This window comes from Aspergillus pseudodeflectus (assembly GCF_044049435.1).
Source record: "Aspergillus pseudodeflectus strain CBS 756.74 chromosome Unknown BJX68scaffold_5, whole genome shotgun sequence".
Classification (NCBI taxonomy): domain Eukaryota; kingdom Fungi; phylum Ascomycota; class Eurotiomycetes; order Eurotiales; family Aspergillaceae; genus Aspergillus; species Aspergillus pseudodeflectus.
Window position 1 is genome coordinate 250,927 of NW_027263781.1, and position 12,301 is coordinate 263,227.

The window sequence follows — 12,301 nt, forward strand, 5'->3', positions numbered from 1 at the left end:
ATGGCCATTCGATGGAAAGCCATCACGTACATCCAATCCTCGAGGTTTTCGCGGATCCCAGTTACATCTTCGCTGCCTTTCGCTTTCTCGCCCGTCAAGCATGAAAGAGTCAAGTGACTCGGACGATTCTCAAATCTCCACCGCAAAGGCTCCAGCTTGTGGAAGTACTCCGTACCTTGTCCAATACACACCGCAAAGTACGGACTTCCTTCCCTCTCCCCCGCCGAGACCTTTCCCGTGTCCCCGATGTAAGGTACTCCATCATTTAAAAAACGTCGGCCAATAGCACTGCAGATCAGCCTATCTTCCGCCAGCTCCGAAACCGGGAAACAAGGACGAAACTTTCGATGAGAAAAGAGGGGAGTGCACCAAAAAACTCAAAAAAAAGTTGAAAAATTCGGTGGTCCGTAATGAGGTAATCGGAAAAGGGGTACTTTTGTCAAGCCAGCGGCCAGGCTCGTCTGAGTGGATCGTAGGGTCTGAGAAGGAAATCAACTCCGTCACCATGGACGGCCCTCACTTGGAGATACGGAAACTGCGGTATGCCGTCTATCCTTGCCGTTGAGGAGTCACGGGGACAAAGTCGACATCGTGTCGGCATAATTGCTGTTGATATCATGCCGTACTATGTCCAATCGCTGGCTATTCTTTCGAGATCCTTTCGTATCGAACTGGTTCGTGCCAGACGACGCCACGATTTCTAAACGGACTGCTTGAAGCATCAGGAAGATTGGTTGCCTTATTTGCAGGATGTGCAAAGCTATTCCCGTTACTAAACCCTTTGTCACGAGCATTAAGCGCTTATTACCGACAGAGTAAGGGCCAGCCAGCGTCATGTTAGGGGCCGAAGATATATAGTTCGAAGAATGAGGCTGGAAGGAAAAGGACTTTCGAGCAGCAGCCATACGGAGCCTGCCAGTAGACCGACATCGTCGAGTGTTGCCTCTTTGCAGCAATCAAAAATGCAACTGATTCATTAGTACAACATTATGCTGCTGTGATTGGGGCTTTCACTTTTGTCGACCCCCTGCAGTTGTCACATTCGCCGGAATCGTTGCTTAACTATGTTGGATACTGAGAGGCATTCCTGTGTCACTGGGGAGAACGGGCAATATTCCTTGAATCGAAAGGCAATGTCACTCAGGGCAAAAGCGGAACCAGATTGCTCCGTACTGAATGTGGGTATTTGCATCGCGGCACGGGCACGCATCGAGTCAGGAAGAGAAGCCGTGCTCTTTCTCATGAATAATAGATCATCCACAGATAAAGGACTACTGGGTTGGTATGAGAGAGTCAAAACGTGCTCTGCTTCCTGCCCCAAGCTGAGGACGGTAGATCGAAAGATCCAATGATATGCATAACAGAGATCGCCTGTCACCACTAACGTTTCAAACAAGATTATATTGTCCATGGACACATGCATATTGAATCAGTCCATGGACTCGGGAGTGACAAGTGTCGTAATTACTAGCTCACCATGGAATAGTCAAGGTCTGAAGCCGGCTTTGAGTACGCATGCGACCCCCTTTCATGATGCTATCCCGTCTCTCCAATGACGGTGACGTTGGACATCATCGACGTCACGAGCAAGCCCTGCTCACTACCTCACCGATTCTTCTGCCTATTATCCACGTATCACCCATCCTTGCGCGTATCACGCTGGCTACTATCATGCATGAAGGTACAAGTACTTTCAAGTACTTTTAGATGCCGACGGAAGCCCTCCCCAGACCTCGTACAGCATGCGCGGCATGTGCAGGGCAGCGCACACTCCACATCTACCCTTCTGAAAGTCTTCGTTGTTTTATCAAGTCTAATTCTGCATTAGATCAGACTGCGATTCAGTACCAAATGCAAGATGTCGCAGCGGGTTGAAGAACAATATGCACTGGCTATGCATGTGAAACCGCACATGCCTAGTTGGCAGACAATTGCATTGAAGTCAGTCTGATGGATTTCAATCTGAAGGGCAGTTTTTGACCCAGCAACGCTTGCTGTTGGTTGGTTGTGCGACTCTGAGAACGCCTTGACTTTTGAAAGATTGTGCGCGTGGTTGTCAACAGCCATGTTGGCTCCGAGATGATGGATGACAATCCCTGTCGGAGTATCATTGACCAGGGTGATCTCGAATGATGGGTCGCGGCTTGAAATCGTCTCGGCACATTAATCCCGCTAGGACACAATCCTGGTCGAATCCTTGCTCGATCAATAAATTGACAGGGCCCCCACGTTCATAACCAAACATGTTTGCACATTGGCTTGACAGAGCCTGGAAATGCGTTTTGATTTAGCGTTGCCGCGTTGGACAATGAAGCTTGGAAGGAGAAAAAAAAAATGCAAAGTGAGAAGCTAGGTTCGGAATCGGACAGTGATCTCCGGGGAGAAGTACGACAATTTTGGCTGAAGTACAGAGACAGCGGTCGAAGTACGAATTTCATCAGAAAGTTCGTTCCGTAACAGATCTTCCAGAGCATCAACACGATTTCGACTGGGAATATTCCAAGTGGAGAGGGCCTGAGCAAATTGGAACTCCTTCCTGCGGGCGCTGCTCACATGACTGAAAAGGGGCGGGCGATAGTCGGGAATCACTACCGGGGTGGTGAGGTGGGTGGTCTAAGCTCGAAACAGTCAATGAAGTCGAAAGGACGGGATTTCCACTAAAAAGTCCATCCTCCGTAACAGCGGACCAGAACCATGGTAGAGTCGCCGCGGCTTCGGATCGAGCTTTCCGATGGAGTGGTACCTCAGTCAGAGAGCCACTTAACAGCGCCAGAAGGTACCAGGTACGATTTGACTTGCAGTGCCCGATTCGGTTTGCCACCAAGGGCTTCGATCCTATTTCTTCTTGGGTAGGGCTCTTCAGTGTCATCGAGTTCAATGTTTTCGAAGCTCCGACGAAGAGTCTCTCAAACAAAGTTGGGGTTGTATTTTGTACCCACGCGAGAAAAAACAAAGCCTGGGAACTTGGGAGATTTACCCGGACAGGCCTCCGGGTCCCCACCAATCCCACTGACTCGTTATGCCTGAATTAGAGCACAAGAATACCTATGTACTGGGCTCTGCGCAGTGCGAAGGCGGACTTTTGACGGTGAGTTCTCCGTATCGCATGTTTCCCATGATCACACCACTTGGGAAATGAAAATGCGAAAGACTCTCCAAGCCCAAAGAACAGTTCCGCAAACTGTGGGTGAAACAGAAGCGGGTTGGAGAGTTGGACTTTGTCCACAAAGGGAAGATTAGTAGCATAACTTCGTAATGATGTTGCGTCAGAATTTCGAATTGTCTCATCTGGATCCCTACCGAGTCTTTCCAGAAAAAAAATTAAACCGCCGGATTGTTCGGAGGCTTGCCATTCATTCGATAAACCGATGATAGCGAAATGGATCAGTCAAAGCAGCCGTCAAATAATCAATGTAAGTGCGGTTGTGGCGGCCAAGTGCCTAGTTTCTCAGCCAATCCAAGGCCCACCACCTGGTGATCAAAACTCTTTGTTCAGACCGGGCGCGGAATGGCTGATTGGAATGGAAACTCTGGAGCAGTGCTCTGAGTTGCTTTGATTTCAAAGCTCGAGCAGGATTGGTGACGGGCCAAATCGTCAATTCCTGTCAAAAGGCACCGACCCGACAGTTCGGCACCGTAGGCTGCATGGGAAAGGCGATCCTTGATCCACTCATGACGCTATCACATTCACTAACCATGAGAAGTCGGCCAGTGCGTGGCTTGCTTAACAAGACTCAAGAGAGGGCCTGTACATCGCAATTGGAAGTATGACCCGAAGGACATCCAAGATCAAGTCGGCTCCAACGTTCAAGACGTGGTGGTGACGGCTCATGCAGATGGAGGTGACAGGGGACTCGGAAGTGGCGGGATTGTGCTGCCGAACCAAGTCACGATGGCAATATCAGATAATCAGTGCTTTGTCTCATCCCGTGCGGTTGGGGTGAAACTTGATGGATGGGAACTGGTGCGGTATCTTTCGCGAATCGGAGAATTGAAGGAGGTAGCCATGTGATGACGATGGCAAGAGGACAACGAGTGGACTCGGCGAGTCGCTTCTGTTCAGCCGTGTTTGCTCTCCCACGCCGAGGAGAGCATCAGGCTTCGGGCACTCTGGAGGGAGAATTCAGGTTTCAGGAAATAATAACGAACCCCCAGTTCATGAGCAGTATGTCGCCGCCCTCACCGTCTATTTAGTTTACTGCATGAAGGACAAGGACCGGGGTTCTTCCTGGCCACTGTCAAGACTGAGAGGCTGGAGGCATGTAATAATATAACAAAGGTCAAACTTCCGATTCTGTTTCTGCCCGAACTAGCAGGATTTGCACCGCTGACTGGCCTATCAGCAGGATGGTCAGTGAATTAAACACACGCCGACAATGCAGCCAGCAAGAAAAACAGCCAGGATCATGACAGATGTCGTCAAGTCGCCAAAGAGCTCTGTCCTGCATCCCTATTCATCCTTAAAAATTCTTGTCTGGTACCCAACGTTTGCTCCTCACCGCTTACTGTCGGGGTTGGTGTGCTTGTGAGTTGATTCTTCCCAGTCCCACCCCCACTTCTGCAGGTTAACTACATACGTATCGACAGTGACTGCTTCAAGGTCCATCCTCACTGGCGGTTGAGGTCATGAATCATTAGTCTTCTTTTACCGTGCCCGGTACTGACATTCACCCACGATGACTGGTTTCATTCTCCCAACATTCATGCATCGCAGCGACACTGCCCCCGCGAGGCGCCAATCGTCGCAAATCTCCGTTGTCTCGAAACACTCGATCGTCAACGGCCGAACGAACCATTGCACAGATCCGTGTTGGCCAAAGCTCACATGATGGGTGACCATGCATACAGGCAGAACTCGCAGCACGACTGCGATGATATTTTCTGCCGTCTTTGCTTTCTTCCCGGATTTCCGAATGGATACTACCAGCGAACACGATGATGATACTGCCTCGAGAGGGAGGCCTAATTCCTGCTGCTTTTGACTCATGGAAGTATTCCAAATCCGCAAGCTTCCTCTCATCTCCTATCGGAGGTTCTCCAACTTCGAAAACCTTCGCCTGTCACCGCCAGATGATGTTCCATGGATCATCCTGCGGGTCACCCCGTTAGCCTTCGCGGCCCAAGGGACTACTATGTACTTACAGTCAGTGCGCCTGTCAAAATTCGCACGATGAACATCATGCATTATATGCATAGGATCTGGATCTCCAGCATGCCAAGGAGCATTCGACCTTCCGACCGAAGAGGTCAACGTGTCGGAATCTTAGAGGAAGCCTACTATGCCGGTTCATTCTTCTTTTCAAGAGACAAGCGATGGCTTCTACATCCCAAGAGGCAAATTACGCCGTCCGTCGTCTTCATAATAATACTGTAAGCGCTGCATTATGGCCCTTTCTGCCTCAAGATCACAGGATCAAGGACGTGCAGAGGAAACGATGAAACCACCAATCTCGTGGAGCTCGTATCCCGATCGGATGTTTTGGCTCCCTGTATATTTTTCCCGAACTTCAAACCTGCCTGATGACGATCTCCCCGAGATTCTCGCAGAACATTGAATGATGTCGCTATCTGGAATCCATCCCTATCGCAGTACACTTCTTCTCCCTGAACCCACAATAATTCCAACCTGGCATCCTTCGTTTCTCTGGGGCCACTGTGAGGCAAATGGGTCTAATGATCAGTCGAGCCTATCACACACCTAGGTCTGCAAGATGAGTGCTGTCAGTAATATGGTCAAGCGATCACCTGCAGGCTTGCATCTCTCATCCTTCGATCTCATCTCTGCCCCTCTCTTCCTCAACCTCGTTTGACCGCGTGGCTCCAGACCAGACCTGCGCAAACCTAGGCGCTATCACCGTAGAGTGATGGACGACTGTGAATATTTCAGAGTCTTGTCCTGAGTTTCACTCTCTGCTGGGGAGAAATACAGTTCGTACTAGCCAAGTTACCGATACTTAGACTGCGCCTCAATCCCTTGGGGCCTCCACTTCCAGCTAGCGTTGCTGCAGTTCTAGTGGAACATTTTTCCAGACTCCATTGGAACGGTTTAAGCCGCTCTCGATTCAACCTGAACACTTGAAGTTGTGATTGATTCCGGAAAGCCGGGCAGGGCGAGGTGAGGCACCGCCTGAGCCTCTCGGGCCATAAAGGCCGCTCAATGGCAATTGGGCACGGGCAGAGATGGGCAAAGGAGCAAAGGACCAAAGCGTGGTTTCATATTCTTGGTCGACTCGGTGTATTTCTCTCGTGTGACGTCAAGAGCGGGCTGAAGAGGACTTCAACTGCCAGGTACCGACATAAGGATGGTTGCGAGAAGCTCCCAATTGTCCATGCATACATATCACAGGATAAATACTTTCGTCAGACTGACGGCAGTCAAGAGCCGACAAATAGAGTTCTGGTCGCATGAGTAACCACCGCTTGTTGATGGTGCTGCAATATGTACTGGCCGACCTCCTCGCGTCCATAGGCTGGGAGCTGGGATCTTCCAGGCACCGGGTTGTTCACTGTGCAACCCGCTGAAATATCAACCAGGCGACTATCAGATCGAAAACCAGCCTCGTACGGAGTATCTGGGCTCTGCTCTAATGGTGTTCCCCTGGATGGCCGTGGCACTTCTGTACTACTTAGTAATAGTTTGATTCAAACTCCTTTTACCCCTTTTGCGATGGTCGGCACGCTAGACGTCAATCAATCTTTCTCCCCGATCAACCCGCTTTAGGCCCACTTCAGGCGAAGTGACGAAATGGCCATTGGAAAAAAAGGTTTAGTGTGGTTTCCAGACCCTCACCGTAGGGGTTGTTGGAATTTGGGAGTGAAACTGGCACCTTCTGATGATGATTGACTGCTCACTTCCTGGCAGTATCAGACCCACCCGACCTTTTGCCCTTTTCCAATTGCGCTCGCTTCAATCCTCTTTTTTACCTTCCTGTTTCTGATCGTCACCTGGCTGTTTCCTTCTGACCCAACTACCCAGCCCAGCTTAATCTGAATTTTCGGTCCTGGTAAAGCGCCGTATCAAATACACCGCATCTTCATCCTCTCTCTTGCCCCTTTCCCTCTGGTTCCAACAAGGCCTTTTTTGAGCTCGTTCTGCTTTGTTTGCCCATGATTTGCGCCTCTTGCAGCGAGGGAAATCCGAGCTGCTTACTTGTTGCTTGAGTCAGAGGTCACAAGCCCTGGTCCGAGGGAGGGCGAATTTGTTTGTCCACCTGTCTGTCGCCTGTCCCTTTACAACAAAACTCCGATGACAGCTCCTAGTCTTATACACAAGAAGGGAAGAGATTCCGTTTGCTACACACAACAATTGAGAAAAAAAATGATAATCACAAACTACTCCTCATTTTTGTTGATTTTGAGCCTGCCCCTTGTGGAGGCGGGCAAAAGAATCTCAGCTCCTTTTTTCCGTTTCCTCAGCGAAGTTGGGGTGTGGAACGGGGCTGCGAAGTGGGCTGGTGCTGTTAGATCTATCATCTCACTTGAGTCGCACTAAAACCAGACTTCTGGAAAGCCGATCGTCCTTACAGCCCAATTTAGCGCGCTTCCAAGTCCTCATCTTGACTCTTCCCCGGAGCCAGGACTCAGGGCCAACTGGGTCTACCGGTCAATCTGCGGCGGCTCCAAAACCCATTGGCTTTCCCCTCTCCTGCTTCGTTCCTCTTTTCTTTTGTGCCCGTTCCGCCCTTTCCTGCTACTCATCCCATGATCCCAGGTGACCTGACAGCCGCCGGGGTTGATTCATTATTGACTGATCCCACTCACCTGCCTGTAATCCAAATACATCCCCTGCCGTAACTCATAAGATCCCTGGCATCAATTCTACACGTAGGCAGGCCCCGTCCGCATCCGGGTGATCGGGCTGCCTCTCTTCCATCCCAAAAGGCACCAGCAACACGTCGTGCCAACGCTGTGCGTGGATTTCGGTTTGCACCGATACCCGGGGGTACCTGAGAGTACCTGGCCAACAACCCTCAGGGCGCCAGACGCTAAGTTATACCCAACGCCCACGGATTTCCCCAGCTGAAATCCATTGAAATGACCTATGGATGGCGTGGATGCTTGGTCCAAGTATCTATCCTGTCGTCAATTGCTATTGGCTCCACCCCTTTTCAGTATCCATTTTCCGTCTCCAGCCTCTGCCCTGGAGTCTGGTCTCTCTCTCGCCCTGTCTTTTTTTTCCTGGATTTACCTTTTTTTTTTATTAGAATTATTATCCCTGCTCCCCATCTGTCGTACCCCATTATTGCTTGGTGGGTTTCTGGGTAGCCAGTCGGGTTGCCCCGATTCATTCCATCTCTCGTTCTCTTTCTCTCTCCACCCAGTCTATCTGAAAACGTCCGCCCCAAGAATTGAAAATGAATTATTTATTTTACAGGGAAAAAAAAAAAGTTCCAGTCAGAAAAACAGACATGGAGAAACAAAGATGTGGATCCTCTGATATCCTTCTCAACTGTTTGCTGCCAACTTGCATCCTGCATCCTGGGCTTTGTACAAGCTGTAACCGAAATGGCTCCATAGTCCTCCCATACACATATTCAACCATTGACTGTCGTCTGCTCAGACATGTTCATTTAATAATTTCCCTTCCCGTCCCTGTTTGACATTCTCTTCCCATCATCATCCTCCTTCCTCACCTTGGCCTCTCATCCGTTTGGCACTTTGACCTCCTACTTATATTCCTTCCAGCCCTTGCTTTCCCTCTACTGGATCTACTACTATACTGCTGCCAGCTCCTACTTGACTCCCCTTTCCATCTCAGTGCTCGAGTCACTTCCCACTACTAGACTCTGCGTCCACTGTCCCTATTGACTCGCCGCATTCCAACCTTTCCAGACGCAGTGGTCCAGCACTTCCATCTCGGAGTCTTTCTTCCGCCGATTGGGTCTCAATTAAGTTTTGCCTGGCTGGATTCCCTTGCAGTCGTCACACAGTCTCGCAGTTTTTTGGGCAAACAGCAGAAGGGATATTAGGACGCGAAAAGAAGCAAAAGTTGCCCTGTCTCATTCGAATCAGCCCGGGCTAGGGGAGGAAATGCGGACAGCCCCTTGACAAGAAAAAAGAGCCCCATTGGTATAACGATCATTCCTCCCTTCAGTATCAGCGGAGCATTTGGGAACGTCGACACATTCCTCCCGGCCGAAGTTTGCGCTCGCTTGCCACTTTCTAGCAAAGAGGGAGCCCCGGTACTTGCTTCCTCGCAATTGCCTCACTTGGCCGCCAAAGTCTTTCAGGGCTCACCAGGCAAAATGTTCAGACGCCCGTCATTTCTCAGAAGCCGGCGACATGAGGAGCGTGGTGGTGATTGGTCGGCGTTTCCTATACGCCAACTTTTTGTGCTAGGTGAGTATGGATGCTTTCTGCAATGTTTTCTTTGCGCCCAATTTCGACAGGGTTCAATCCCTAGCTGGAGTTTATCGGAACTTGGCCCCCTTTGTTTTTCTGTCCTATGCACGAATTTTTCAGCATCAGATTTCATTGTTGAGGTTCGGGTAGCAACTGACAGTTACACAAGCACTTTGCCGAATCTGCGAGCCAATCGCGTTCATGTCGATTTTTCCCTATGTCTATCACATGGTGGAATCGTTTCACGTGACGGACAATGATCGCAAGATTGCCCTGTATGCAGGGTTGATCACATCCTCGTTTACTTTCGCGGAGTTCTCAGCGGGCATGTTTTGGGGCCGAATGAGCGACAAGATTGGCAGGAAACCCGTCCTGGTCATGGGTTTGATTGGAACGGCAATCAGCATGGTTGTCTTTGGATTCGCTCCCAATTTGCCGACAGCTATGATCGCTCGGGCGTTGGGTGGCCTGTTGAACGGAAATATCGGCGTCCTGCAGACAACCGTTGCGGAGATTGTCACTGTCAAGGAGCATCAACCTCGCGCCTACTCCATTCTGCCTTTCGTTTGGTGTCTGGGGTCGATCCTTGGTCCTGCGATGGGCGGTGCGTTGTCACAACCATGCGACAACTATCCTTTGCTATTCTCACGCGATACCATCTTTGACAAATTCCCGTTCCTGCTGCCCAACTTGGTCTGTGTTGTCATCTTGGTGACTGGGGTGGTGGTTGGTTTGCTATTCTTGGAGGAGACGCATCCGGAAAAGAAGCATCGTCGTGACCGTGGTTTGGAGCTGGGCAATTGGTTGGTTGCAAAGTGCTGGGGGGGTTCTCGCGTGCAAAGTGCGGAGGCAGATGTCAAAGCGGACACAGCACACTCTGGCTATTTTGACGACTATGATGAGATGGCCCCGCCACCATACAGGAGCACAGAAACTTCGCCTCGTTTGGGCCCAGTGGGAGAGGTCGACACTCTTTCCGATGATGACGACATTGAGAAGCAGATGGACGGGCAGTCAGGTGGAACACCCAAGGCCTTTACGAGGCAAGTTGTCTTTAACATTATCGGATATGGGATTCTTGCATAGTAAGTGCACCGCCGTCCAATGCAACCCAAGGATAACTGGGGAGCTAAAAGAAATTAACCGGGGAGGCCGCGAATTGTTTGTTTGTTGACATGCCTGACATGACAATAGCCATAGTATTTCCTTCGACCAATTGATGCCCGTCTTTCTGAGCACGCCGAAGTCAGACACCGATGTCACTTTGCCCTTCAAGTTCACTGGTGGCCTAGGGCTCTCCACCAAGACAATCGGATTAATGCTCGCTGTCCAGGGTGTATACTCGATGATCGCCCAGCTTTGGTTATTCCCATTCGTCGTTCGCCACTTTGGAACCCTGCGCACCTTTCGCTTCGTCCTGCTCGTTTGGCCGCCGCTCTATTTGCTAGTTCCGTATCTCATCCTCTTGCCCGAGAAGCTTCAGATGACCGTCGCCTATGCCGCCCTGATGTGCAAGATCACCTTTCACGTTATCGCGTTTCCCTCCACTGCCATCCTCCTTGCCAACGCAGCACCTTCCTCCAGAGTCCTGGGCTCCATAAACGGTGCGGCTGCATCAACAGCTAGCCTCAGCCGTGCCTTTGGCCCGAGTATAACCGGTTTCCTTCACTCAAAGGGGCTTGACAGTGGATACTCTGTCATCTCCTGGTGGGCGTGCGGTATCGTTTGCGCCATTGGTGCTATCCAAAGCTTCTGGATAGAAGAGTCTGAGCCACAGGGAGACATGGACGAGAAGACAACCGAGGACAACGCATCCGCCATGGGTAGGAACCCCGTGCGGGGCTCGTTTGCTGCAGACATGGAAGACGGAAGTCCCGAAGAAGTGCGGAGACTGCTCTCGTCAGCCCGCACAAGTGTCGACGAGCTCGATGTGCCTAGCATGGCTTCACCGACAACAATCAAGTCCCGGACTGCTCATGAGTAATTCGTGAGCAAATCCAAACCGTTCGTCCGACTTGGGATTTCTAAATCTCTTTTGATTCTTGACCATTTTTCCTCCCTTTCTTCCCTTCGACCATACATTTGGCGGCTACATTTTCTTTTCTCTTCAGTTCTCTTGTTTTTTTTTGACCTCACGTATTTTCTCTTTGTCTTAGCCCTTTGCGTGTTATCTTTCGTTTCGTTTTTAGATCATGATCAAGACTGGGTTGGCGCTGTTCATAGACTGGATGCATGCATGTGTTGGGAATCAAAAGCATTGAGGAGGATATCTGTTTTATTTGGAGGATCATTTCGCAAGCATTTCTGGAGGGTCGGTATCTGCGTTATCCATGCATCTGGGAGGCTTTTTGTCGAGTTTGCTACTATCCATGTCATTCAATGTTCAAGTTCGTTCTTGACTACTGTTAAGGTTACTTGGTATAGATCATGGGGACTCCCATTGTCTTCCATTTCATCATCCCATCTTACTTTCCGAAATCCTCACCTAACCCTACTCATCAGTTTCCTCTTGAAAACACACCATTCCGTGGGAATTCGTTCGGCCCCTCCCCCGCTCGAATTGATCGTCTGTACTCTCGCTTGCTGGGCACCCGAACACAGCCGTTACTGCAGTGCGGGGTTGCACCTGAACAACTTGGAACGGACGGCCCGGCGCCTGTCGAAGATGGTACAGTCAGCACTCGTACGCAGCGACAGACGAGCTTCAGGATAACGATGTCTGTGGTGCCAAGCACCAGTCCAATGCCATATTACCAGACCTCTTAAGGTTGCGTTGGAGGCTGACTCGATGCTTTCATTCAATGGATTCAAAATGTCCGCAATCAACCTTATCAGTAACCAATGGTGGGCGCTTCAAGTTCTTTTTCATAGTCACGTGTAAGCTCGGTAATTTCAGGTATTGTTACATCGAGATCGATCTCTCAGCGCTTCAAGAGTTGGAGATGAGATCTCTTGATTA

At 50.2% G+C, this 12,301-nt stretch overlaps 2 protein-coding genes across 2 annotated transcripts; both read left to right on the forward strand.

Moving 5' to 3' along the window:
• The first annotated feature begins 8,923 nt into the window (after window positions 1–8,923).
• On the forward strand, window positions 8,924–11,452 carry BJX68DRAFT_161744 (MFS transporter). Its single transcript, XM_071036878.1, has 3 exons — window positions 8,924–9,339; window positions 9,512–10,427; window positions 10,543–11,452. The coding sequence occupies exons 1-3, from the start codon at window positions 9,246–9,248 to the stop codon at window positions 11,324–11,326; spliced, it is 1,794 nt and encodes a 597-aa protein (XP_070903326.1). The 5' UTR covers window positions 8,924–9,245; the 3' UTR covers window positions 11,327–11,452.
• Window positions 11,431–12,301, forward strand: BJX68DRAFT_161729 (uncharacterized protein). The gene has a single exon (XM_071036877.1). The coding sequence runs from the start codon at window positions 11,579–11,581 to the stop codon at window positions 12,053–12,055; it is 477 nt and encodes a 158-aa protein (XP_070903327.1). The 5' UTR covers window positions 11,431–11,578; the 3' UTR covers window positions 12,056–12,301.

Excerpts from the sequence above, each read along its gene's own strand:
- BJX68DRAFT_161729 (XM_071036877.1), top strand. The coding sequence starts at position 11,579 with ATGTGTTGGGAATCAAAAGCATTGAGGAGGATATCTGTTTTATTTGGA.
- BJX68DRAFT_161744 (XM_071036878.1), top strand. The coding sequence starts at position 9,246 with ATGTTCAGACGCCCGTCATTTCTCAGAAGCCGGCGACATGAGGAGCGT. Across the intron at positions 9,340-9,511 it reads ACGCCAACTTTTTGTGCTAG|CACTTTGCCGAATCTGCGAG; the intron begins GTGAGTATGGAT and ends CAGTTACACAAG. Across the intron at positions 10,428-10,542 it reads GGATATGGGATTCTTGCATA|TATTTCCTTCGACCAATTGA; the intron begins GTAAGTGCACCG and ends CAATAGCCATAG.